This window comes from Thamnophis sirtalis, unplaced genomic scaffold (assembly GCF_051295495.1).
Source record: "Thamnophis sirtalis isolate CommonGarterSnake01/CBP01778 unplaced genomic scaffold, rThaSir2_p1.2 scaffold_14, whole genome shotgun sequence".
NCBI lineage: Eukaryota > Metazoa > Chordata > Lepidosauria > Squamata > Natricidae > Thamnophis > Thamnophis sirtalis.
In genome coordinates this window covers 7,630,736-7,657,791 of record NW_028261394.1, presented here as the reverse complement: position 1 = coordinate 7,657,791, position 27,056 = coordinate 7,630,736, and the positions used below count along the sequence as shown (strand labels likewise).

Sequence of the window (27,056 nt, the reverse complement as noted above, 5' to 3'; positions counted from 1 at the left end):
AAGAAAACAAGTTTGAAATTTTTTTTAAAAGGGGGGAGAATTGGATATAGAAATCCAAAAAAATTATCCTCTTCTAAGCCAATTGCCCCAGGAGGGATGAAGCCAGGTTGTATAATTTTTGGTAATTGTGTTTCCCAACTTCTGTTGGTAAGTGCCAAGACCATGCGTGACATATGATATATGAGTGACGGAATAATGCTACCTAGCCAAGAAATCTGCTAAAATGGCTATCAGGATTTAAATAGCAAGGTCAGAGAAGAATTGTCACTTGGAGGTCCTCTAGTCAAACGCTTTTATTCTGTGCAATTATATCTTATTTTTTCTGGTGCGGGGGGGAGGTTCCATTATTTAATGCCTCCAAAAGTCCTTTGAGCTAGGGGAATCAATAAATAACAAGGGCTAGCTATTTTATTTTTTAAATACATAAAAGTAAAAATAACATGGGGAAGGCTTGGCTTTCTCCTCCCTCTGTCAGTTACCATGAGGTGTTTTTCCCCCCATCCCTCACAACCAAGAAGGAAAGAAAGTCGGCTTCGACCTCTTCCCTCCAATGGCGCCAAAAAAAAACCAGCACGAGGCACCTTTTTTTCCCTCCATTTCCGAAGCCCCGCCCCGTTTCAGCCGTACGCCCTCCCTCAAAGCCCCGCCCACCCAAGCTGTCCTGGCGACGCTCGAAGGCGTCGCCGTCTCCTCCAGAAGCCCCGCCCCGTCTGGTGCCCACTGCGAGGGGAGGGCGCGCGCGCGCGCCAGAGAGAGCGAGAGAGACCCCCCTCCTCGCTTTCGCTTCCGGGTGACGCGACCGCGGCGGCGCCCGCTTGGGTTTTGCTTCCGGCGCCGTCCCGAGTCGGGGGCCCGGCGGCGGCGGGGAGGGGCCGCCCCTGCGCAGCGGCTACCTGAGGACGGCGGTGAGGGACGAAGGGGGCGGCGGCGGCCCCGGTCAGGCCAGGCCAGGCCAGGCCAGGCGACGGCGCGAGGGGGTCGGAGGCCGCGCCGAGCCATGGAGCCGCGGCTGTGAGGAGCCCCCGGCCCGGGCCCCGCCTGTGGGAAACCGGGCCGTGGCCGGAGCCGGAGGACATGGACAAATTGACCATCATCTCAGGATGCCTCTTTCTGGCCGCCGATATCTTCGCCATCGCCAGCCTGGCCAACCCGGACTGGATCAACACCGGCGAGTCCGCGGGTGGGTCGGCGGGGACGGGGGTCGCGGGGGCTGGGCAAGGGCGGGGGTGGGAGGGAGGGAGAAAGCCTTTCTCGGGGAGGAAGGGACGGTCGATGAGGGGGGATCTGCCGCCCCTGGCTATGCCGCAGCCTTTAACCCCCCCCCACTCTCCAAGGACACGCATGGGGGGGTGACAAGCCCCCCCCAAATCCCCCAAAGCTTGGGGGAAGGGGAAATAATGGGGTTCGAGGCAGTGGAGAGACTGGCGGCTTTTAAAGATTTGGGCTGCAGGGAATATTGGGGCCCGGGGAGGCCCTTTGTGGGGGGACAAAGGTGGATTCGGGGCGGGGGGGGGGCTAGAGAGAGAGAAGAGGAGATGGAGGAGGAGAAGGTGGAACAGTAGTCCAGCCCTGCTAGGATTTTTCTTCCCAGTTGCATAGTTGCTTTGTGAGTTGAGTCCCCAATTGTTCTTGTTTGGGATGGGATGGAAGAGCATTTGAATTGAATTGAATTGAATTCTTTATTGGCCAAGTGTGGCTGGGCACACAAGGAATTTGTCTTTGGTGCAGATGCTCTCAGTGTACATAAAAAGACAAGATAACATTCATCAAGAATCATAAGGTACAACGCTTAATGATGGTCATAGGGTACAAATAAGCAATCAAATCACACTAGCAATCAATCAATATAAATTGTAAGGATACAAGCCACAAAGTTACAGTCCTGCAGTCCTAAATGGGAGGAGATGTGTGATAGGACCGATGAGAAGACTATTAGTAATAGTAATACAGCCTTAGTGAATGGTTTGACAATATTGAGGGAATTATTTGTTTAGCTGAGTGATGGCATTCTGGAAAAAACTCTTCTTGTGTCTAGTTTATATTGCCTTTCTTTTTTTGTGGGGGGAAAGGAAACTGAGGATTAACCTGGATAAATAATCCCAGTTAAAAAAAGTTGTGGAAGAGAAGCCAGAAGATTGGGGGGGGGGGTATGTTAAATGCCACCTCTGGGTTCAATGGCAGAAGGCTGCTTCGTATGGGATGCTTGGGGCTCAATGGTGACTATTGCCAGGATTATTGCCTTTTGTTTTGTAAGAGTGAGTTTCTCCTTGGCTGCTGTAAGGAAAAGGGTGTTGAGTTGTCTAAACCTGCCCTAAAATCCTCTTTATGATGGTGTGGGCCACCGGTGGCCAACTGTGGCAACTTTTAAGACCTGTGGATTTCAACTCCCAGAATTTCTTAATCAGTTAGTATACTATTCTGCCTGGGGGTATTTTGGGAGTTGAAGTCCACAAGTCTTAAAGTTGCCACGTTTGGACACCCTTGTTCTAGTTTTGGTGGCTGGTATCTGTTGGGCTTCAGGGTTTGGTGACCATTGTTAAAAGTCTGAATTAATAGAATAGAATAGAAGTCAGAATTACAGAATAGAATAGAAGTCCACAAGTCTTAAAGTTGACAAGCTTGGGGACCTCTGTCCTATATCCTTACCTCCTGCACCTTAGATTTTCAGTCTGTTAAATGCAGTTTTGGAAGGAGCTTTGGAAGAGAGATGGTTTGGTCTAGTGCTTAAGACAGCCCGGCAAAAAAATTGGGAGACTTGCGTTCTTATCTCACCTTAGCCATGAAAGCTGGCTGGGTGACTTTGGGCCAGTTTCCCCCCACCCTCTCAGCCCAACTCATCCTCATAGGGTGGTGGTTGTAGGGAAAATAGGAGGAGGAAGGTATGTTGTTGAATACGTCCGTTGTCTTGAGTTATTTGTAAAAAAAATAAAGGAGGGATATAAATAAATTCCCATCTACTTTTAGTCTAGGTAGTTCACTTTATTGTCATTGCATTTCGTACCATGAAATTAAATGCCACCTTCAGTGACCTTCAGCACAAATCTAATGTTGACGGATGCTCTTGTTCTAAAGGAAAATCCTTTGGGAAGCTAGTTTTCATAAGAAGTAAAGTATATCTTGTGCATGGTGATACACAGGTAACATTACTGAAAGAATTGTGTACTAATTTACTTCTGTTTTTCCCTTCTGCGCAATGTTCATTGTTTCGAAAGAACCATCTTGTTTATAAGCTTGAGAAATGAATGCCTAGTCCAACTTGCAGGCAAATGGAAAAGCAGAATTATTTTAGGAAATTGGCACGGACCTCATGTGTTTATTGTTCACATAATAGCTGCATTTGCAAAATGTAATGAAACTTTGTTTGAACTCTGGTTAGTTTTGATGTGGTTTATTTGCCTAGCATCGACGGGTTCGAATCATAGCGTACACCCATCCATAAACCAAACTTTAAAGCATCACTTTATTCTTCATTAATCAGGCTAAGCCTCATCTTGGTGGAGAAGCTGCCAATAAGAAGGCCTTGTGACCTTTGGGGCACATGAATTGTGTTTATAAATATCTAACTTTAAAAAAAAAACAAGGGAAGGAGTTTGTGAGCTTGGTTCACCTCAGGTGAAAAGAACAAGTTGTGCTCGGTCAGCAAAGTACATTCCAGCTAGTTGGGAAGGAGAAAAAAAAGGAGCGAACAATGTGGGGGAAAATGACTTGGAATTAACGTCGCTAAAAGTAAGAGCAATAAATCTTCTCCTTTCTTTAGTCCTCATTTTGCAGCCTTCCAAAGCCCCTTTTTTGCTTTGGGTTGAGGGGGTGGCAGCAAGCCTAGCAGAAGAATGAGGAGCAGATGAAGTTTTCTTGCACACCAAAAGAAAATGCAGAGGGTAGAGAGTAAATTTGGGCCGGAGATTGAATTTAATCGAATTGTTCTATATCGGTGTTTCTCCAACTTGGCAACTTTTAAGATGTGTGGACCAGCTCCCAGAGTTCCCCAACCTGCCATGCTGATAAATTTGCCAGCTTTAGAGAAACACTTCTCTCTCTCACTCTCTCCCCCCCCCCCTTTCTGGAATATAAAAGAGTGGGTTTTGAAAAGGCTGGGTTAGAAATAACCAACCTTGGTTTTGTCCGTCGTTGGTCGTTCTTGGAGCACGCGTGTACCCCGTGCTTCTCGGGGGAAAGGAGGGCTTACTGTCTTCATTGTACTGAGGCTTTGTATGTGCCATGGGAGAGGCCGCTCAAGGAATTGATTTATATTCCTGTGCAATACAATTCAAACGGCAGCGCCGTTTGTTTTGCAAATGTGATAATAGCCGCTGAGAGAAGAGACTTGGATGCCTGCAGGACTTTGATTGGTGGGTGTGTTTGTAGCAAATATAAATGGTGTGTGCGTAATGAGTTTCCTTGAAATAAGGATTTAAATTCCAGTGCCAGAGGGAACAATCAACCAGCATAGACTTTATTAATGCAGGAGACATTATGCATATGCATAGCAAGACTCCTGCGAGTCCTTTGGACTGCGAGGCCATCCAACCGGTCAGTCCTAGAGGAGATCAACCCTGACTGCTCTTGAGAAGGCCAGATCCTGAAGAGGAAACTCAAAGACTTTGGCCATCTGATAAGAAGGAAGAAGGACTCCCTGGAGAAGAGCCTCATGCTGGGAATGATGGAGGGCAAAAGAAGAAGGACTGCAAGGCCTTCCAACCGGTCAGTCCTAGAGGAGATCCACCCTGGCTGCTCTTTAGAAGGCCAGATCCTGAAGAGGAAACTCAAAGACTTTGGCCACCTGATGAGAAGGAAGAAAGACTCCCTGGAGAAGAGCCTCATGCTGGGAATGATGGAGGGCAAAAGAAGAAGGACTGCAAGGCAATCCAACCAGTCAGTCCTAGAGGAGGTCAACCCTGACTGCTCTTGAGAAGTCCAGATCCTGAAGAGGAAACTCAAAGACTTTGGCCACCTAATGAGAAGGAAGAAGGACTCCCTGGAGAAGAGCCTCATGCTGGGAACGATGGAGGGCAAAAGAAGAAGGGGACGACAGAGAAGGAGGTGGCTGGATGGAGTCACCAAAGCAGTCGGTGTGAGCTTCAAAGGACTCCAGAGGATGGTAGAGGACAGGAAGGCCTGGAGAAACATTGTCCATGGGGCTGTAATGAGTAAGACATGACTTTGCAACTAATAACAAGACATTAATAAAGTTGACATGCAATAGAGCAGGAGTGTTCGCTGGCAGAGGCACCATGGGCTGGTCCTTTGCTGTTTCTAGGATGGGTCTCCCCGTCTCTCCCCCCCCCCCCCGGACCAGATCTAAGCACCCCATGGGCCATGCCTTGAGTTTGACACCCCTGCAATAGAGTTTATTTATATACAGCAAGGTTGAGTGTAATTCTAATACTGTATATATTTATCTCTGTGTTGTTTGTCTTCCGATTTGCCTTGGAGACTACTTATTTCATGGCTCATCCCGGTGCAAAAATTAAGCATCCCCGTGCAAAAATTAAGCAGCAAAAATTAATTTTTGCAGGGATGAATTAGTAAAAGTTACTCAGTTGCATTGTTTGTTTTGGTTTTGTTCCCTTTTAAACTCATCTGCAACATAATTGCTCTGTCTTGATATCCCTCCCTCCCTCTCTGTGTGATTGACAATTTGTAAGATTGTCTTAATCTTCTGTCATTGTCTTCTGGGTTAGCCCAAAGTGGCTTTTAATAACTTATTATTTATTTTGATTTTATTATTATTTTTGGCTGGTGGGTTCCCAAGTCTTCTTGGTAGATCTTGCGATTGGTCCAGCCGGCCATATATATATATATATATATCTTGATAGGTATAGATTTTATTTCTGCATCTGTTTGAGAATATCTCGGGTGAGTTTTCCGTGATTCGGAGGAATGTAGGATAAGATTCCAGGTGCCAAGAAGTTGTTGCCTTGCCTGGAAATTCTGCAACCTCAGCATTATCCGAGGTTGCTAGAAGCGAGTAGTGAGGGAGGCTTAAAATTTCTTTGCCGCCTCTTTATGCACATTGTTAAAAGAGGGTGGGCGGGGGGGGGGGGAAGAAACCCCTAGAGGTTTGTTTTTGATGGAATGGATTGTTGCAATCATGGGAAATGTTTTGATGCTTGTTCCAGTTATATATTTTGCTCCTTCGGTATGATTTTATCCTTCTTAAGGGCCGGGAATAAATGCCGTCAGAAAACCCAACAGCTCCCCTGTTGTGAAAAGTGTCATGAAAGCAAAAAGAGTATTGTAGTTGTATATATTTTAAAAAGTGCAGATATTATAGTCTTGATTTTATATTGTTGATGATGGAACTGCAGAGCAAAACAATTAATAGCAAGGGAGCCCCTGAGGTTAATCAGACAGTTATTCTGTTTAGTGACCATTCAAAATTGCTACATCACTGGAAAAAGTGACTTACGATCTTTTTTTTTTTTACACTTAATGACTGCTGCAGCATCTCCATGGTTACGTAATCAAACTTCTGACCCTTGGCAACTGATTTATATTTATGTCGGTTACAATGTCCCGGGATCATTTGATCCCCTTCTGACAAGCAAAATCAATGGGGAAACCAGATTCAGATTATTAACCACTGCAGTAACTCACTTTAGAAGTGGGCGCAAGAAAAGTCGTAAAGTGGGACAAAACTCACTTAACCAATGTCTCATTTAACAACAGAATTTGGGGCTCAGTTGTGGTAATAACAGAAATAAGCGCAGTTAATGTCATGCCTTATTGCCCTTATTTCATTAGTGGCTTCTCTCCCCCTCTCTTCCTCCTCCTCTCCCCCATCTTCCCCTCTTCCTCCTCCCTGCTCTTCTTCTCCCTCCTCCTCAACTTAACTTTGAACTTAGAATAACAGAGTTGGAAGGGACCTTGGAGGTCTTCTAGTCCAACCCCCTGCTTACTCAGGAAACCCTACACCACTTCAGACAAATGGTTATCCAGTCGCTTTTTAAACAAAATTCCAGTGTTGGAGCATTTACAACTACTCTTTCCCCTCTTCCTCCTCCCTTCCTTTTCCCTCCCATCTTCCTCCTCCCCCCCTTCCTCCTCTCCCCCCTGTCCCCACTTTCTCCTCCTCACCACTCTTCTTCCCCCTCCTCCTCCTCTTTCCACTCTTCTTTCCCCTTCTCTCCCTCTTCTTTCTCCTCCCTCCCCTTTTCCTTTCTCCCTCTTCCTCCCCATCTTTTCTTTCCCCTCTTCCTCCCCCCTCTTTCCCCTCTTCCTTTCCCCCCTTCCTCTGCCTCCTTCCTCTCCCCCTCCTTCCACCTTTCCCCCCTCCCCCCTCCTCCTCCCCCCTTCTTCCCCTCTTCCCTCCCCTCTTCCTCCTCCTCCCCTCCATCAAAGTGATCTGACTGTTTTGTGCAAAGAATATATCCTATGCATTGATTTACGGGGTGAGGAGCAGGGCAGGACAGCCTCAATTGCACAACTCATAGGAGGAACGATATGTCATCTCTCTGGCAGGCATTGTGTAGTTGCGTTGCTGGCAGAAGGTGCAAAGCAATTGCTCGTTCCAAGCCGAGAAGACCTGGAAATGCTTTTCAGGCCCGGCTATAAATCACTTAGCTGGGTCTGGGGCAGGGAATGTGCCAGTAGGAGGCCAATTGAATCTTCCTCATCTTAGCTGCATAAGAAATGTGAGGAATCCCCAAATGCCTCCATAGCTCGTTGATTCACTCCTATGTATTGGACCGCAGGTAGTCCTCGGTGTACGACAGTTCATATAGTGACTGTTCAAAGTTACAACACCCCTGAAAATAGTGACTGACAACCATTTTTCACATGATCATTACAGCATCCCCCCCCCCATATCACATGATCAAAATTTGGCCGCTTGCCGGAAGTTGAAACAAGAAATAATTAGGATCTGTGAATTCGGAATGTGATGTAATATATGTGATATATGAAAATATAAATGAGTATATTGAGGGGTTAGGGTGTGTGTCTGTCTGTCTGTCTGTCTGCGTCTATAAATCTAGTAATGCCATGTAAGAAGACAGTGTCATTTGTATTTTATCTGTTTTATACTTTAGTATGTATGGCGGAGATAATGCCAGAATAGTTGCACTATGTCCAATATCTTAATAAGAAATGAATAAATACATAACAAAATTTGGCTGCTTGGCAACTGACTCGTATTTATGACCGTTGCAGTGTCCAGGGGTCAGGTGACCCCCCCTTTTGCGACCTTCTGACCAGCAAATTCTACCGGGAAGCCAGATTTGCTTAACAACCCCGTTGCTAACTTAACAATTGCAATCATTCCCTTAACAACGGTGGCAAGCAAGGTAGTCCAATGGAGCAAAACTTACTTCTCGCTCTAGCGACAGAAATTCTGGGCTCGATTGTGGTCACGAGGCGAGGACTGTCTGTAATCCAAGCAATGTTTTGTTTTAAAATTTTGGCCCGAGAAAGAATACAGGTCAATCTTCTACGTTTGACTTCCTTCTCGTTCCTCCTCAAATTCTTCCACGCTGTGTGGGTGGGCTGCGCAGCAGGTTCTTGTGTTTTCTCCTGTTGATTTTCTTCGCGTTGACCTCTTTGTGGCAAGCTGCAAAATTTTCAGCAGTGGAGCGTGTATTCCCGTCCTGCGCTGGCATTCCTTGAAGGCAAGACTCGAGCTTTTAATTAACTAGCGCTGTGTTGATTAGGACTTAATTCTTAGTTTCTTGGCGGCAATATAAATGAAGGGAAATTAACCCTGGTGATAAAATAAACGTGGGTGCCATACAATTAAGTCAGCAACATCCATCTGTAACTTCGATACCTTGGGCAATAGAATTGGTCTTAACCCTTCTATAGGAGACCGTTGACACTTTTCAGTTTATATTAGATAAATTATCTCTCTCACTGGTCAAGGGACTAAATCTGTTCCTTGCCCAACACCAGTGTTGTGCTATATCTTATTCATTTAGAATAGAATGAGCTGGAACGGCAAGACTAGATTGCCCAAGGTGCAAAGAGTACTGTGATCTCTATTTTTCTACTTGCATTTTTACAGGTTTTCAAACTGCTAGGTTGGCAAAAGCTGGGACAAGTAACGGGAGCTCACTCTGTTATGCGGCACTAGGGATTCGAACTGCTGAACTGCCGACCTTTCTGATCGACAAGATCAGCGTCTTAGCCACCGAGCCACCGCGTCCCTTCTTATTACACTTATTCTATATTAAATATAGAAACTTGTATATAATTAGCAATCAATTGCTGTTGGGATTAGGGCATCATTGGGGACCTAAATGCCCAGTTTAGATCATCTTGGAGAAAGACTTAATTTGTGTGATCACTAAGATTCACCACCACCTTGAAGGAACCCAATAAAGGGACAGAAGATCAGAATGGAATGGCTTAATTGACGTAATGTATTCAGTGTGTTTGATTTATTATGCGTGCATAAATTATGATGGGGAGGATTTATCTCTGATATTGTGGGCAGAGTCAAAAGAGGGATCAGCCTAGAATCCTTCCGTAGCCACAACCAAACTTAAGTTTTCTTCCCTTCAATTCCGTTGACCCTTATCTTAACTCCAAACAGATGCTAACCATTAGCTGGGAGGACTCCTGTCCATCTGCACGATTAGCCATAAATTAGTTTAATTAGACCAGATCTTTCACGCCTGAACGATATAATAGCGGAGTCAAAAATAGAAGATCTCTGGCTGATGTCCATGAAAACGGGCAGCTTTTGTGTTGACTGAAGAAAAGGCCACCTGAAAAATCTTTCCTCTTCTGTGGAATCTCCCAACTTCACCAGGATACTTCAACCCTGCATGGCAACCAACACCTGACATCTCCGAAAGGACAGGTGAGCTCTTTTGATGTCACTTTTTTGTTACTACTGTGTCACGCTTTCTTATGTATTTCAGTTCCCTTTGGTGTCATTCCATGTGGAGCGTTGGTGGCCCTCGCCCGCTGATTTGCAAATTTATATCCGTGCGATTTCATTGAGGTTGACCATAGTCTCTGTAGATAAATATCTGGTACTTGAAGGACATCCAGTTGTTCTCTTCTGCAAGCCACCAGGAGTGCTTCCCCATTATTACCTCCAAACGGGTGCCTTATCTTAATTTCAGATCTGGCAACAGTCCCATTCATGTAATTTCCAAGACCAGATTATTGTCATAGTTAAATAAGGGATTATCCCTGGAGATCGCTAAACAGCTTCCACGGGGCCCCATGTGGACATTCGTCTAAAAGGAAACAGTTTTGTGCTTAATGTCTCCCCACGTACATTTTCAGGGCAATTCACTCATTTGTGCAGGCCCCTGCTGGCATCTGAGGAAACAATTATTTTCCTAAAAGTTTTGCTTTGATCTTTCTCTCTCTCTCTCTCTCTCCAGGTGGTCTTCAGCTCACAGACATGAAGAGGAAAATTTACAGATAGATAGATTAATAACTTGCAGCCAAGGAACTAGCAGCAGCCATTCCTGCATTACTAAAAAGAGAAGCTGTGACGAGCAAGTTTAGAAGATCGAGCAAGTTAGAAGATCAGAAGGAAGATCAGGCTCTGGGCCAGAAGAGAAAAACTATTAGCCCCAGGACGTGAAGAAATGGCAGAAGCGTCTCCTATAATCTTAATTGTTTTGGAAGGAGTTTGACGACAGATAAAAATAAATATAAGATGGAAATAGTCACATATTACAGGCAGTGCCAGCCAACCAGTCTTTGCTACACCAACTTCTGAATCCTCTCCTTTTGTGGTACCCATAACGGAGGCTAGCACTGATGATGTTACCTATTTGGGTAATGAAACGTCTTCAAGAAAACAACCAAGCTCAGAGAGCACCAAGGACCCCTCCTCTCGTTTTCCCTCTCATGCATCTGGTTGCAAAGAACACCAATCATATCCAAACAGGATAACAATGATTTTAAGTAAGGTAAAAGGTTCCTCTCGCACATATGTGCTAGTTGTTCCCTACTCCAGGGGGCGGTGCTCATCTCCGTTTCAAAGCCGAAGAGCCAGCGCTGTCCGAAGACGTCTCCATAGTCATGTGGCCGGCATGACTCAATGCCGAAGGCGCACGGAACGCTGTTTCCTTCCCACCAAAGGTGGTCCCTATTTTTCTACTTGCATTTTTTAACATGCTTTCGAACTTCTAGGTTGGCAGAAGCTGGGACAAATAACGGGAACTCACTCCATTACACGGCGCTAGGGATTCGAACTGCCGACCTTTCTGATTGATAAGCTCAGCATTTTAGCCATTGAGCCACCGCGACCCTGTGTGTCCCACTTAACCTTACCTGTAGGTAATTAGTAACAGAGGCCTATCCACACTCAAGTGTCTTGATCATAGGAAGGAATAAGAATTGTTGATTGAAAGCAGCTACACTCACAGAGAGCACAATGATTTTGAACCTAGACTTAGTAGGCCTCTTTCAAAACATATGTGGAACCCTTTTGTAATAACGAGCAAGTCATGTAGATTAAAAATAAAAAAAGAACGACAAACCGCCTGCAGCCTAAATCTAAAAAAGAACAATTTGTCAGACTCGTGTGTGAATTCTGCAATGTCCTCTATCAGTCTAAAACGCGGCTCCCCAAACAATGGCAACTTTTAAGACTTGTGGAACTTCAACTCCCAGAATTCCCCAGTTGGCATGGCTTAAAAGTTGTAAATTTAAGGCCCAGAAGTCTTAAAAAGCTGCCAAGCTGAGCATCTTAGCCACTGAGCCACCGCCTCCCTAATGATTTTAAGTATTGCCTGTAAACTAGAATCAGAGTTTTGGGTTTTTTTATAGCAGTTTGTAGGCGTTCTGTAGGAAATTGAGGCAAGGAACTGAGTGATCTTCTCAACAACTAGGTGTAGAAAAGGAAGGGTATGGTTGGTTATGTCTTCCAAGGTCAAAGAAACATTGGCTTTTTAGTGGTGATTTTCTGGGTACATCCACACAAGGAAAAGCATCCTTTTCACATATGCCATGGAGCATATCCAGGACGCATGTCATTTCTCTGTTGCTCTCAATGAGACTTTATCTGGCTCAGATATTTTTTGTTCTCCCGTGTTTCCCCCCCAGCTATGACAGCAGGAGGGGATTCTGAAGAGGACCACCAAAATAACATCTTGTTCTGACCGGGGCTTCCCAAGAGCATGAAGAAAACTCCTGGTCCCGACAGGAGTTTGACTGTGAATTCTGCTCCTTCACATCCAGCAAAGCCTTTCAAGGGAGGATTTACCGTCACAGACCTTCTCTGGCTTGGAGAGCTGCCAGGCTGATATCTGCAAAACTTGGCAAGGAGTCTCGGAGAGTCACAAACCAATGAAGTGAACTAATTGTCTCCTGCAAACTACACTCCCCTTTCGTTCCTCTTTTATTTCCTCTGGGAGGCGCCATTCATCGTCCATCTTTGGCCTTACTCCAAAGTCGACCCCTGTTCTTTAGCTCTTCCCTTCGTCTGGCAACTCTGCGCATGGGCACACTGGGAACAGGCTCCAGCTGTTCCTCTGCCTCACTGATGTCTGACTCTGAAGGCAGCTGATAACTGGCATACGGCTCTGGCCCCCTCTCTGCCTCCGACACAGAGCCCTCGTCCGAGCCTTCTCCAGACTCCAGGACTGGCTCATCTTCCTCCCCAACCTCCTCACTGTCCGAGTCTGCGGCCAGCTCCACTGGATGCTGGCCGGCCACAACACATCTTCAGATTCCCAGCATGCTTATCTCTGTTGCCAACGAAGGCAGGTAGTCCTCAACGTACGACCACAATTGAGGCCAGAATTTATGTTGCTAAGTGAGAATTTGGTTCAATGAGCTTCGCCCCTTTTTACGACTTTTTGGCCACGCTTGTTAAGTGAAATCCCTGCAATGGTTAAAATTAGTAAGCCCGTTGATGGGGGCATCTAGCCGAGGTGGCGCAGTGGTTAAATGCAGCACTGCAGTTCAGCAGTTTGGCTGTTCAAATCCCACCAGGCTCAGGGTTGACTCAGCCTTCCATCCTTCCGAGGTGGGTAAAATGAGGACCCGGATTGTTGTTGGGGGCAATATGCTGACTCTGTAAAGCGCTTAGAGAGGGCTGAAAGCCCTATGAAGCGGTATATAAGCCTAACTATTGCTATTGCTTCCCCTTGGACTTTGCTTGTCAGATGGTCGCAAAAGGGGATTGCATGACCACGAGACACACCCAACAATCGTCATAAATGTGAGTCAGTTGTCAAGCACCCGAATGTAAATCCCGTGACCATGGGGATGCGGCAATGGTCATGAGTGTGAAAAACGCCCACGGGTCACTTTTTTCAGCGCCGTTGATTTGTTTATTCTCTTTCGTACCATTTTAAGTATACATTCACATAATTATTTTTCTTCTTTACAATTATCATTCTTATACATTTATTATTCCATTTTATAGGTTATAATATACATATAGAGCTTGCGTTGCTTTGTTTACCATCCCTTCCTCTGTTGTAACACCACCTTATTTTTCCTTCCTTTTCTCCCTCCCTCCTCTACTTTCCTCCTTCCTCCTCTCCTTCCCCTTCCTTCTTCCCTTACCTCTCCCCTACTCCTACTGTTCCTCTTCCCCTTCCCACCCTCTCTCCTTCTCTTTCTCTCTCTTCCACCATCCTCTCCTTTCCCTTTCTTTTTTCCCTCCCTTCCTCCTCCTTCCCCTTCCTTCTTCCCTTACCTTTCTCCTACTCCTACTCTTCCCCTTCCAACCTTCTCTCCTTCTCTTTCTCTCCCACCATCCTCTCCTTTCCCTTTCCTTTCCCTCCCTTCCTTCTCTACTTCCTTCCTTCCTCCTCTCCTTCCCCTTCCTTCTTCCCTTACCTTTCTCCTACTCCTACACTTCCTCTCCCCCTACCTACCCTCTGTCCTTCTCTACCTCTCCCTTCCATCCTCCTCTCCTTACCCCTTTCTTCTTTCCCCCATCTTCCTTTCATTCTCTCCTCCTCTCTCTCTCTCTTTTCTATTATTATAGGTGTCTCTTTCAAGTTTATGTTTCCACGGGACGGTATTTCAGTAAACCCAAATACAATTGGTATCATTTCTTGTTCCCTTACCTTCGCTAATCTATCCTAACTATATTCCCCCCCCCTTTATATATCTCTAGTGTGTGTGTGTGTGTGTGTGTGTGTGTGTATGTTATATTTGTGCTGATAAATAAATAAAGGGAGACTAGAGACTATTTATCAGCACAAATATAACAAATGTAACAAAAAGGCAACAGTAAAAAAATATTGGGTTTCTGTCTGGATGGTCTCTTGTGACGAGCCGAAGGACAGAGAATGGAAGTAGTGATCTTCCTCCCATATTTGGGCATACCGGGGGTTGTAAAATCTATCTATCTATCTATCTATCTATCTATCTATCTATCTATCTATCTATCTATCTATCTATCTATCTATCTATCTATCTATATCTATATCTATATCTCTATATCTCTATCTATCTATCTATCTATCTATCTATCTATCTATCTATCTATCTATCTATCTATCTATATATATATATATATATATATATATTCTGTTTTCCCCTACTTCTCCCCCTTTTTCATTTAACAGTGCACCGCCTGGGTTCTATATCTTCTTCTGACTTTCTTTTATATAAGTTTCCTTTCTCTAGCCAACCATAAAATCAGCCCCGTTGAAACTCTGAAAGGTCATTAAAGGAACGGTTGTAAGCTGAGGACTTCCTGTATGTCTTTTCTGTCCATATAATTTATGACAGGGGCCAATATAGGGGTGACACACTCACCTTTTGCAAACTCCCCCCTCCCCCCTTTCTAAGCTCTTTCTAACCCCTCCAAACAGCCGTGCTAGCAATTCTTGTTGGTACCAATTTGCCTCCAGTAATTTGCTGTTCTGCTAAAATTAATTCATGGAAGGGGGGAAAAAAAACCCACCAAATTCAGCCAGAGAAAATATTAGCAACAGATGACTTTTTTATTATAATAGAAAAGCTTTCGTTTACGAGCAAATGGAAGTGGCAGAGAGCTGCATTGAGACCCCCAAATTGCACCCGGTAAATTTTCCATTCCAACTCCCAATATTGCTTAATAGCTTTCAATCCGTAAGCTGACATTTGCTCTCGAATTAGCTCAATCTTGGCAATTATGCGTTGGCGCGCTTGTATTTTTTAAATGCTTTAATTTAGCTGTTTTCGGAAATAGAGCAACAGGGATCTCCGTGTAGAAATGTGAAAATTTGCATGCTGTTTGGAGCGTTCTTGGGCAGTGATGGGGAACCTTTTTTTCCTTGGGTGCCGAAGGAGCCGATACCCATAATCCAGTGCCCCCCCCATGTGGTTATGTGACTGCGGGACGCTGCAGATAGCCAAAAATATGAGCCAAATGCCCAAAATAAGGCCATGTTGGCTGCAGAAGAACCAGACATTCAGAACTTCAGATCTAGTCTCTTTTTGGGGTCCGTCGTAATTTCGAGGAGTCCTATCTTCATGTACAGGTAATCCTCGACTTACGACCACGGTTGACCCCCAAGTTTCTGTTGCTAAGATAGTTGTTTTGTCCCATTTGATGACTTTCCTTGCCACTGTTGTTATGTGAATCATTGTAGTTAACTTAGTGCAGTGTTTCTCAACCTTGGCAACTTGAAGATGTCCGGACTTCAACTCCCAGAATTCCCCAGCCAGCGAATGCTGGCTGGGGAATTCTGGGAGTTGAAGTCCGGACATCTTCAAGTTGCCAAGGTTGAGAAACACTGACTTAGTGACACGTTTGTTAAGTGAATCTGACTTTGCTTGTCAGAAGGTTGCAAAAGGGGATCACAGGACTTGGGGTGGGGCACTGTGTCATACAGTATATCACAAAAGTGTGTACACACCCCCCTCACATTTTGTAAATATTTAAGTATATCTTTTATGTGACAAAACTGAAGAAATGACACTTGGCTACAATGTAAAGTAGTGAGTATACAGCTTGTATAACAGTGTAAATCTGCTGTCCCCTCGAAAATGACGCAACACACAGCCATTAATGTCTAGACTTCGGGCAACAAAAGTGAGTGCACCCCTAAGTGATAGGGGTGTACTTATTTTGAGGGGGCAGCACATCTACACTGGTATACAAGCTGTATATGTACTACTTTACATTGTAGCCAAGTGTCATTTCTTCAGTGTTGTCGCATGAAAAAATATACTTACCTTATTTTTCGGAGTATAAGATGCACCGGAGTATAAGACGCACTAAGATTTTGAAGAGATAATTTTTTTAAGAAAGTTTTTGTACTCTGCAGGATTCCCAAACTTTCTGCACATCTCGTTTTTTTGTGAAAAACGGGGCATGAAGAGAGTTTGAGAGACCAGCAAAATGCTCCTGGGGGTTGGGGCAAAAACGATCAAAAAATAGGCATGAATAGCCTTTAGGAGGCTTGTAGAGTGCTCCTGGGGGGCTGGTGGGGCAAAAATGAGCAAAAAAACTGCCTGTTTTTCACTCATTTTTGCCCTTCCCAGCCCCCAGGAGCACTTTACAGGCCTCCCAAACCCTCTGCACATCCATTTTTGTGAAGGGGGCAGGGTTCCCCCCCCCAAATGCTGTATTCAGTGTATAAGACGCACCCAGACTTTTACCCTCTTTTTTTGGAGGGGGGGGAAGGTGCGTCTTATACTCTGAAAAAATATAGTCAATATTTGCAAAATGTGAGGGGGGGTGTACTCACTTCTGTGATATACTGTAAATATGAATATGTTGTCAGGCACTCAAATGCAAATTACGTTGCCACAGGAGAATGGTCATCAGCCTGAAAAGTGGCCCCCGCGTCATATTTTTCAGTGCTGTTGTAAACTTCGAACGGTCGCTAAGCAAATTGTTGTAAGCCGAGGACTGTCTCTCTCTATGCTTACCTCTGTTGGGTCACGTTCTCCTCGTATGCTCAATAATAAGTCTCCATTTAACCTCTCTTGTCCGTCAAAACCCAGCTACATTAAAACCTGGCTAGCTTTTCTCTTCGCAAAAGAGCCCTCTGGGAATGCACACCTGGCAGGTTCCATCAGATTTATTCTTGATACGAGTGCTGCTTTACACAAAACACAGACACACACACACACACACACACACCCTTGCTGATGATAACTGAGATTAAAAACTCCCTCTTGTTTCGGGATAGGTCTTTAGAGCTACGCTGTAATTTTCAGAGCACAACAAACCTTGTTTTTCAAACCAAGCTTTGATGTTTCCTTCCCCCCCCCCCCTCCTGACTCTGACGGGCCCGGCAGGGTGTGTGTGTATCTCTGCACGCAGGTATGCATGAGAATGAGCAAGCCGCTATTTATACGCAGACAACACCTGTTCTCGCCAAAGCCGGCTGAATGGAAGTTGCTGAGAACTTTGGTGTTTCTCTTGCGGGAAAAGAAGGAAGGAAGAATATTGAGAGGGAAAGAGGGAAGGAAGGAAGAATATTGAGAGGGAGAGAAGGAAGGAAGAATATTGAGAGGGAGAGAAGGAAGGAAGAATATTGAGAGGGAAAGATGGAAAAGGAAGGAAGAATTGAGGGGGAAAGAGGGAAGGAAGGAAGAATATTAAGAGTGAAAGAATGAAAGAAGGAAGGAAGAATATTGAGTGAAAGAGGGAGGGAAGGAAGAATATTGAAAGTGAAAGAGGGAGGGAAGGAAGAATATTGAGAGTGAAAGAGGGAGGGAAGGAAGAATATTGAGAGTGAAAGAAGGAAGAATATTGAGAGTGAAAGAAGGAAGAATATTGAAAGTGAAAGAGGGAAGGAAGAATATTGAGAGTGAAAGAAGGAAGGAAGAATATTGAGAGTGAAAGAGGGAAGGAAGGAAGAATATTGAGAGTGAAAGAGGGAGGGAAGGAAGAATACTGAGATTTATATTTATGACCAAAGACCATATCTAGTTTGGAAAGCTGACAAGTCAATATTTTCCAAATGAGGTGCTGTACAAGGAAAGACTTGGGCACAGAGTCTCTGAGATTCACAGACAAATCTTCACACTCCTGGAACGAATCTGAACGAACGAATTGTTTCCGCAAAAGCCCCTTTCGCTCCTCTTCTATTTCCTATGGGAGGGGCCATTCACCTTCCACCTGTGACCTTACTCCAAAGTCAACCACCACAGGAGGATAATTCATGTTCCCCGTAGCTGGCTGGGCAATTCTGGGAGTTGGAAGTCCACCCAGTCTTAAAAGTTGCCTAGTTTGTAGGTTCTTGCCCTAGTCCAAGCTCTCTGGATTTCCTTGACACACCTGTGCCTGTGCACATATGTGTGTGCCCCACTTACAGGCTTTTGCAGTTCCAAGGCAAAAGTTCTAGATGTTGCCGAACCCTCCATGTCTCGCTCAGCTCTCTTCAGTACTGTGCAACACATGTCGAAAACGATTTGGCCATGAAGGCAACGGGGCTGGCACTGAATTAAACTTTCTATGCTGGGTGAAAGCACCCTCCAACTTGAACCAGGTCCTCCGTTGTGGTACGCCAGGGCTGAACAAAGTCTCCATTGTGTTTGCACAAGCATTCCCTTTCAGCGGCTGCCAGTCTCTTTACTCTGAAGATGCACCCCTGGTGTAACCCCACCCCCACCCCAAACCAAAGGCATACAAGTCATCACAGCTTTGGATTTCCTTGTATTAAAAGCAGCCGGAGAGAAATCTTTATTTTAAAATCTCGCTTTTTAAAAAAATCCGAAAGGGGCTTTAAAAAATGTTAATGGGTATGTGTTTTTTGTGGGGGGTCTCTCTGTGTGTTCAGTTCCATCGAATTTAAATTTTAATGCGCTTCCTTAAATGTGCATACCAACGTGGAACACGGCTGCTAATTGAATTCTGTTTGGTAGGTTAATTTGAGGAGGAGACCCAAGGCTGCTAGGGAAGGGAATTCTCTCTGAAGATGCACAGTTTGGTTCGCTTTCGATCAACAGGAGGGTTCTTTTTTTAAAAAAAGATATATTTGTTACTGTACATCTATTAATACTAATGGGTGTGTTTGTGTATGTGTGGAGAGAGAGAGAGAGGGAGAGAGAGAGAGAACGATGGAGAGAGGAACAGAGACAGAGAGGAAGGAGAAAGGGAGGGATGGAGAGAGGGATGAAGAGAGGGAGGGAGGAGAGGAGAGAGAAGCTGAGGGGGAGAGAGGGAGGGAGAGAAAGAGGGTGGGAGGGCAGGAGAGAGAGAAACGGGGAGAGAGAGAGAGAGAAAATCTATCTCTCTTTAATCTACTTAGCTTTAATATTTCATAATACTAGCTGTTTGTATTCGTTTGTGCTGTGCTGTTTAAATTGTTATGGCTACTTTGTTTTCCAGTGTTGTGTTGTCTAATGCTGTCTAGGAACAAAATAAATATTTGTTGTCCCTGGCAAGTGAGCAAGACATATGCTCGTCTTCCTTCTTCACTTCTTCTGTTTCAAATTTCAAGAAAAGCGCGTACATTTTAGCAATTAACACTTTTGTCATTTGTTCATAATTCAACTTCAGATTCTTTCTTTGGCTGTTCTCTTAACTATGCATGGCTTTGTTGAAGTCCACAGGTCTTAAAAGTGGGTGAGGTTGGACATCCCTGGTGTTGTGGTCCACCAGCAGGGAGGAGGTTGCAGAGGAAGATGGGCCAGTCCTGGAGTCTGGGGAAGGCTCTGACGAGGGCTCTGTGTCGGAGGCAGAGAGGGGCCCAGAGCCGTATGCCAGTTATCAGCTGCCTTCAGAGTCAGACATCAGTGAGGCAGAGGAACAGCTGGAGCCTGTTCCCAGTGTGCACAGGCACAGAGTTGCCAGACGAAGGGAACAGCTAAAGAACAAGGGTTGACTTGGGAGTGAGGCCACAGGTGGACGATGAATGGCCCCTCCCAGAGGAAATAAAAGAGCGAAAGGGGAGTGGAGTTTGCAGGAGGCAATTAGTTCACTTAATTGGTTTGTGACTCTCCGAGACTCCAAGCCAGAGAAGGTCTGTGACTGTAAATCCTCCCTTGAAAGACTTTGCTGGATGTGAATGGGAAGAATTCACAGTCAATTAATAAAAAGAGTTTTTTATCGGGATAAAGAGTTTGCTTCATGCTCTCAGGAAGCCTCGGTCAGAACACCTAGGCTGAAGGTTGGTGGTGGTTAAAAATTGGATAAGAGTCTAGATGTTGTAAACTAAACTGGGATGTAAGGTGTGGGGGGGGGGAGTCCTGAAAACCTTTGATGGTCTCCTTTTATATTTGTGCCAGAGGGACAATTTCAACCATCAAAAGATGAGCTCAGTTGGTAGGTCTCCAGGCTGAAGAAGGTTAAGAGCCAAGGTGGCGCAGTGGTTAAAAGCAGCACTGCAGGCTACTGCTAGATCAGCAGGTCAGCGGTTCAAATCTCACCGGCTCAGGGTTGACTCAGCCTTCCATCCTTCCGAGGTGGGTAAAATGAGGACCCAGATTGTTGGGGGCGATATGCTGACTCTCTGTAAACCGCTTAGAGAGGCCTGAAAGGCCTATGAAGCGGTATATAAGTCTACTGCTATTGCTATTGCTAAGGTGGGTCCATCAGCTTTCCCAGGACTCTTCTTCCTTCCTGTTTATTTGGTGGTCCTCTTCTTTCTTTTTCTTCTCCTTCTTCCTCCTCCTCCTCCTCCTCTTCCTCTTCTTCTTCTTCTCCTTCTCCTTCTCCTTCTCCTTCTCTGGGTTCTGATGCCGAGCAGATGTTCCTAGCACCAACCCAGTAGAAGGAAACCATTTCGGACCAGCTTGGCCATGGAGACGAGTCAGAAAGTTCTCCTTTCCTCCGACTTGGGAGGACAAAGCCTTAAGGACTTTTTGGCCTTCTCCCCAACTTGGTCCTTTGCCAAACAAACCCCAGCCAGTGTCTCTTGTGTCCATGTCTTTGCTTTGGGGAGCTGAAATAGTTTCCTTTCTGGAAAACCTCAGAGCAGCAAGCTCAACCCTCTTTCCACTCCAAAGTAATTCCAGGAAGCCTCTCTCTCTCTCTCTCTCTTTCCAAGCTATTTAAATATTTACGTGCTCCACAAATACCATGGCTAATACCTTACTACTGCTTAAGATGAAGCCAGTTCGGCTTCGGCGGCTTAAGCTAAGAAGCTCTTTGTCCTTAAACTGACCCGACCAGCACACACGGATACTCCTTTATCCTCTTGTTTTGCAAATCTATGTATACTACAAACTCCATGATTGTTTGAAGAGAAATGCATCTGTACTACCAGGCTCTAAGGAGCTAGGGCAAGCGGTAAAAATGAAAGTGAAACCTTCTAAGCAGCTTATAAATATAATATTACAATGTACAATATACAACACCAGAGTTGGAAGGGACCTTGGAGGTCTTCTAGTCCAACCCCCTGCCTAGGCAGGAAACCCTATACCATTTCAGACAGATGGCTATCCAACATCTTCTTAAAGACTTCCAGTGTTGGGGCATTCACAGCTTCTGGAGGCAACTTCTGTTCTACTGATTAATTGTTCTCACTGTCAGGAAATTTCTCCCCAATTCTAAGTTGCTTCTCTTCTTGATTGGTTTCCACCCATTGCTTCCTGTCCTGTCCTCAGGTGCCTTGGACAATAGTTTGACTCCCTCTTCTTGGTGGCAGCCCCTGAGATATTGGAAGACTGCTATCATGTCTCCCTTAGTTCTTCTTTTCCCTTAAACTAGACATACCCAGTTCCTGCATCTGTTCTTTGTATGTTTTAGTCTCCAGAGCACCTGTCACCTGTAAAGAGCCACAGTGGTGCAGTGGTTAGAGTACAGCAGGCTATTTCTGTTCACTGGCTGCCAGCAGTTCAAATCTCACTAGACTCAAGGTTGACTCAGCCTTCCATCCTTCCGAGGTGGGTAAAATAAGGACCCAGATTGTTGGGGGCAATGTGCTGACTCTGTAAACCGCTTAGAGAGGGCTGTAAAGCACTGTGAAAGCGGTATATAAGTTGAAGTGCTATAGCTATTTCAGATCCATCATGGCAGCGCCTGTTAGCGGGCATCCACTCACCTGCTGCCCCGCCATGTCCCTCATTTGTGTCACCGCCGCATCACCAGCTGTACCATTAAAGCAAATGGGGCTGTCGGTGAGTCAACAGTGGGTCAGAAAAGGAGGCGCTGCGGGACCGTTGCTTTTTAAAAATTGTGGGATAAATTATGGGAGAGAAACTACAAGCTAACAATGTCAGCTGCTTATAAGGAGAACCTCTACAGAATGTTCTACCGGTGGCATCTACCACCAGCCAGAATGGCTAAGGTGTTTCCAGACCGATTGCCGAAGTGTTAGAGATGCAGGCATAAACAGGGAACGTTCTACCACATGTGGTGGAACCGCCCTGAAGTTGGAAAATATTGGCGTAAGATGAGGAAATGGCTGGAAGAGATAACTGAGCAAAAGATAAGAGCTGAAGCCGGAATTGTTCCTTCTGGGAATCTTTGATGGGAAAATGGAGAAAAAGTTACGATACATAATATTACACATATTAACTACAAGTAGAATTATAATAGCACAGAATTGGAAACAAACAGATATCTCCCCCCAGACCCGATTATAAGCAGGAAAATCTATAAATGTGCAGAAATGGATAGACTGTCTATGAAAATGAAGGAGAGGGAAGAAACTGAGCACTATCAAATTTCGAATAAATGGCATTCCTGGTTTGAGAGTAAACTTAACTTAAGACCTAAAGGGTAAATGTATAAATGTGCAGAGTATCTAAATAAGGGTATAAACTTAGGATAATGATATAGAAATAGATTTTTTTGTAAACAGGATTGTTATGAAAAATATGGATACCGATACGGAAAAGCTGTTACAAGTCTAAATTTGTGTCTTGTCATTTAAATGTTGGGAAAGGTAATAAATACTATTTTTGAAAAAAAAAACTGATTTAAATCGAGTTGATTTAAAGCCAGCCTTTTTACTAGTGATCATGATTTGAAAAGGCGATTCAAATCGACTCGATTTAAATCAGATCCACCCTGTCCAGAAGATGGAGGAAGCCAAATCGAGATAGGCCCGTTAATAGTCCCTTGCTTCCAGAACGTATGTTAATTAATGCCCGTGTCGTCTACCTCTCTCTGTGTGTGTGTTTGTGTGTCATTCCAGGTGCTCTCACCGTTGGCCTTGTGCGACAGTGTCAAACCATCCATGGACGTGACAGGACCTGCATTCCGCCACGGCTGCCTCCGGAGTGGATCACGACGTTATTTTTTATCATCATGGGAATCATTTCACTGACTGTCACCTGCGGCTTGCTGGTGGCTTCTCACTGGCGACGGGAAGCGACGAAGTACGCACGCTGGATAGCCTTCACTGGAAGTAAGTTCCTTCCCCACTCATCAGGCCAAAGAGGGCAGGCTGCGCTTGGGGGAAATCGGCCCCTCCATCCCAAGATCTTCTTGGCTTTCCAAAAAGTCCACAGAGACCTTTCAGAAATCCTCAGCCCTTTCTCTTTCTCCCAAAAGCCTGCGGAGATGCCCAGGCTGCTCCCCAGTGACAGGACTAGTGGCTTTATTTTATTTTATTTATTTATTATTCAATTTATATTGCCACCTGTTCGCCCATGGCGACTCAAGGCATGCTATCTTAGTTGCTATCTTAGCCATCCCTGTGTTTGGATATCATCCCTCTTCCCTGGATTGCCCCTACTAGCACAGGTGACCATTTCAAGCATGACGAACTTTTCTTTATCATGATTATTAATTGAGTAACTTTCCTATAGCAATACACAACAGGGCTACCTGGACAATATGGTGGAGAACTCAAACGGGGGGGGGGGGGTAGAATTGTATTTATTTATTTATTATTAAATTTATATTGCCGCCTATTCGCCCATGGCGACTCAAGGCATGCTATCTTAGTTGCTATCTTAGTCATCATCCCTCTTCCCTGGATTGCCCCTACTACCACAGGTGGCCATTTCAAGCATGACGAACTTTTCTTTATCATGATTGTTAATTGAGTAAACTTTCCTATAGCAATACACAACAGGGCTACCTGGACAAAATGGTGGAGAACTCAAACAGGGAGGGTTAGAATTGTATTTATTTATTTATTATTAAATTTATATTGTCGCCTATTCGCCCATGGCATGCTATCTTAGTTGCTATCTTAGTCATCATCCCTCTTCCCTGGATTGCAACTACTAGCACAGGTGACCATTTCAAGCATGACGAGCTTTTCTTTATCATGATTGTTCCCGACTTCATTTGAAGCATTCATGCTTCATTTGCAGTCTCCGACTGCTGCTTTCCCTTGGCCCATGTTCCCCCTTCAAATGCTGGATTCCCAACTCCCATAATCCCCAACTGGACATCTCTGGGTTGGCAGAGTTATGTCCTGAAGGCTAACAGCGATCTCTAAACGCCCTCTAGCGGCTGTTTGACACCCCATGAAAGCAAAGTTTGTTTGCTTTTAGAGTTGGATGAGGAGATATAGATAGTCCTTGGTTTATGGCCAGAGTGAGGACTAGAATTTCTGTTGCTAAACAAGTCAGTTCTGGGAACTGAAGTCCTGACATTGGAAGAGTTGCTAATGTGGCCGTTAACTGTGAAAGAAAATGTTTTAAAACAAATGCAGGTAGTCCTCGATTTATAACCACGATAGAGACCAACATTTCTGTTGCTAAGCAAGACAGTTGTGAAGTGCCCCATTTCACAACCTTTTCTTGCTGCATTTATTAGTTAGCCACACGGTTGTGACGTGAACCTGGCCTCCCCCCCCCCCCCCCCCGCATTGACTTTGCTGGTCATAAGGTTGTAAAAAGGGGATCTCACGATTCCGGGACACTACGCCCGTCATAAATACGAGTCAGAATTTATATCCAAGGGTCCGAATTTTGATCACATAACCATGGGGATGCCGCAATGGTTGTAAGTGTGAAAAGCTGTTGTGAGTCACTTTTTCCACTGCCATTGCAACTTCAAACTGTCGCTGAATGAATGATTGTAAGTCAAGGACTACCTGAAATTTCAGCCATGGGCACAATTTTTTCCACTAATCTGATTTTTCTCTCTCTCTCTCCCTCCCGCCCTTTCTCTCTCCCCCCTCCCTCCATCCCTCGCTCTCCCCTCCCTCTCTCCCCCTCCCTCCATCCCTTTCTATCTCCCTCCTCTTCGTCCCTCGCCTCTCCTCCCTCTCTCCTCCTCCCTCCATCCCTCTCTCCCCCTCCCTCCATCCCTCTCTCTCCCACTCCCTCCATCCCTCTCTCTCCCACTCCCTCCCTCTATCCCTCCCTCCCTCTATCCCTTCTACCCCCCTCCCTCTCTCTTCCCCTCTCTCTCTTTCTCCTCCTCCCTCTTCCCCCTCCGTCCCTCGCTCTCTCCTCACTCTCCCCTCCCTCCGTCCCTCCTACTCTCCCTCCCTCTCCCTCTATCCTTCCCCCCTTTCTCCCCCTTCCTCCCTTCCTCTCCCCCTCCCTCCATCCCTCTCTCTCCCCCTCCCTCCATCCCTCTCTCTCCCCCTCCCTCCATCCCTCTCTCTCCCACTCCCTCCATCCCTCTCTCTCCCACTCCCTCCATCCCTCTCTCTCCCACTCCCTCCCTCTATCCCTCCCTCCCTCTATCCCTTCTACCCCCCTCCCTCTCTCTTCCTCTCTCTCTCTCTTTCTCCTCCTCCCTCTTCCCCCTCCGTCCCTCGCTCTCTCCTCACTCTCCCCTCCCTCCGTCCCTCCTACTCTCCCTCCCTCTCCCTCTATCCTTCCCCCCTTTCTCCCCCTTCCTCCCTTCCTCTCCCCCTCCCTCCATCCCTCTCTCTCCCCCTCCCTCCATCCCTCTCTCTCCCCCTCCCTCCATCCCTCTCTCTTCCCCTCCCTCCCTCTGTCCCTTCTACCCTCCCTCCCTCTCTCTTCCTCCCTCTCTCTCTCACTTCTCTCCTCCTTCCCTCCCTCTCCTCCCTTCCTCCCTCCAGTGATCCTTTTCTGTATGGCAGCCTTAATATTCCCCATAGGATTTTACATCAACGAAGTGGGAGGCCAACCGTATAAACTTCCAAACAACACCGTGGTTGGCTCGTCTTACGTACTCTTTGTTCTATCTATTTTCTTTACGATAGTGGGACTTCTGTTTGCTGGCAAAGTGTGTTTACCGGGCTGACGGACGTCTCCGTACCTATTTTTTTTTGAGAGGGGGGGGCGGTAGGAGTGGGTGTTAACGGTCACGAAGGAGAAATAGGACGTCGCCCGGCGCATCCGCGGGAAGATGCTACGGTCGGGCCGCCGTTGCCGTCTCACCGGGAAACGAGGAGGTTTCTTCTGTTCTCACTATGCACTTTGGATTTTTTTTAAAGAAGAAAAACTTTTATTATTATTATTATTATAATTATTCCTTTTTACGGAGAGTCTTTCTTTCCCTCCCTCCCCCCATAACTGAAACCAAACAACCACGACTCATCTCGTCGGCATCTGGACGTGTGGTCAGGTGTGCACTGTGATCGGACCTCGTGTGGAAGAAAAGGTCTTTCCCCCCCCCTGCACTCTACAGCATTATTCCCCCCCCTTTTTTTTTATCCCCCCCATCCCTTCCCGCATCACCGTACTGTACCCCCCCCCCCTTCGAAATGATCTGACAATATTGAAAGTCTCAAAAAAAGTATTTATGCACTTTGATTGGACCGGCGTTTGCCAAGGGTGGGGCTGGGCCTCGCCCGATCTTTAGAGATTTAGCATCTTCCTTCTATGATAGGCAAGAAGCATTTGCCATCAACCCTTCCCTCTGCCTCCCCTTCCCCCCCCCCCCCCGTGTTAAACACCCCTCCACGCACACAAGTAATCGGTCTCACGTTATCTGCATCCCGAAGCCGGGTAGATCAAAAGACATTTTTGGGGGAATCTGTTACGAAGATCCGTCTGCTCGCTCATGGTTACCACCTCCCGGTGACTCCAGGTGGGGCTGAGAATTTCTTCCAGATGTATTTATATGTGTGTGCCTGTGTGAGTGCATGCGTGTGTGTGCGTGTGTGTATTTATATGTATGATGCAGTACACCGAATGTCTATGTATGTGTATTCACACACAAGCATGCACCTATGTGTACATGCCGACCGACACAAGTGAAACACTGCGGTGCGCAACACTAGGGCTTGCAAAGGGGAAGGAAGGAAGAAAGAAAGAAAGAAAGAAAGAAAGAAAGAAAGAAAGCCATTTCTTTAAAGTGAGAAAGTCTTCAGTATACCTCATTCACTGTAGCAGCCCATTGCTTTCGATAGGTTTTT

At 45.7% G+C, this 27,056-nt stretch overlaps 1 protein-coding gene across 1 annotated transcript; it reads left to right on the top strand.

Moving 5' to 3' along the window:
• Positions 1-790: 790 nt before the first annotated feature.
• MOSMO (modulator of smoothened) lies at positions 791-26,334 on the top strand. Its single transcript, XM_087729405.1, has 3 exons — positions 791-1,180; positions 22,953-23,165; positions 25,755-26,334. Exons 1-3 carry the CDS (start codon positions 1,075-1,077, stop codon positions 25,937-25,939), a joined length of 504 nt encoding a protein of 167 aa, XP_087585531.1. The 5' UTR covers positions 791-1,074; the 3' UTR covers positions 25,940-26,334.
• Positions 26,335-27,056: the final 722 nt, after the last annotated feature.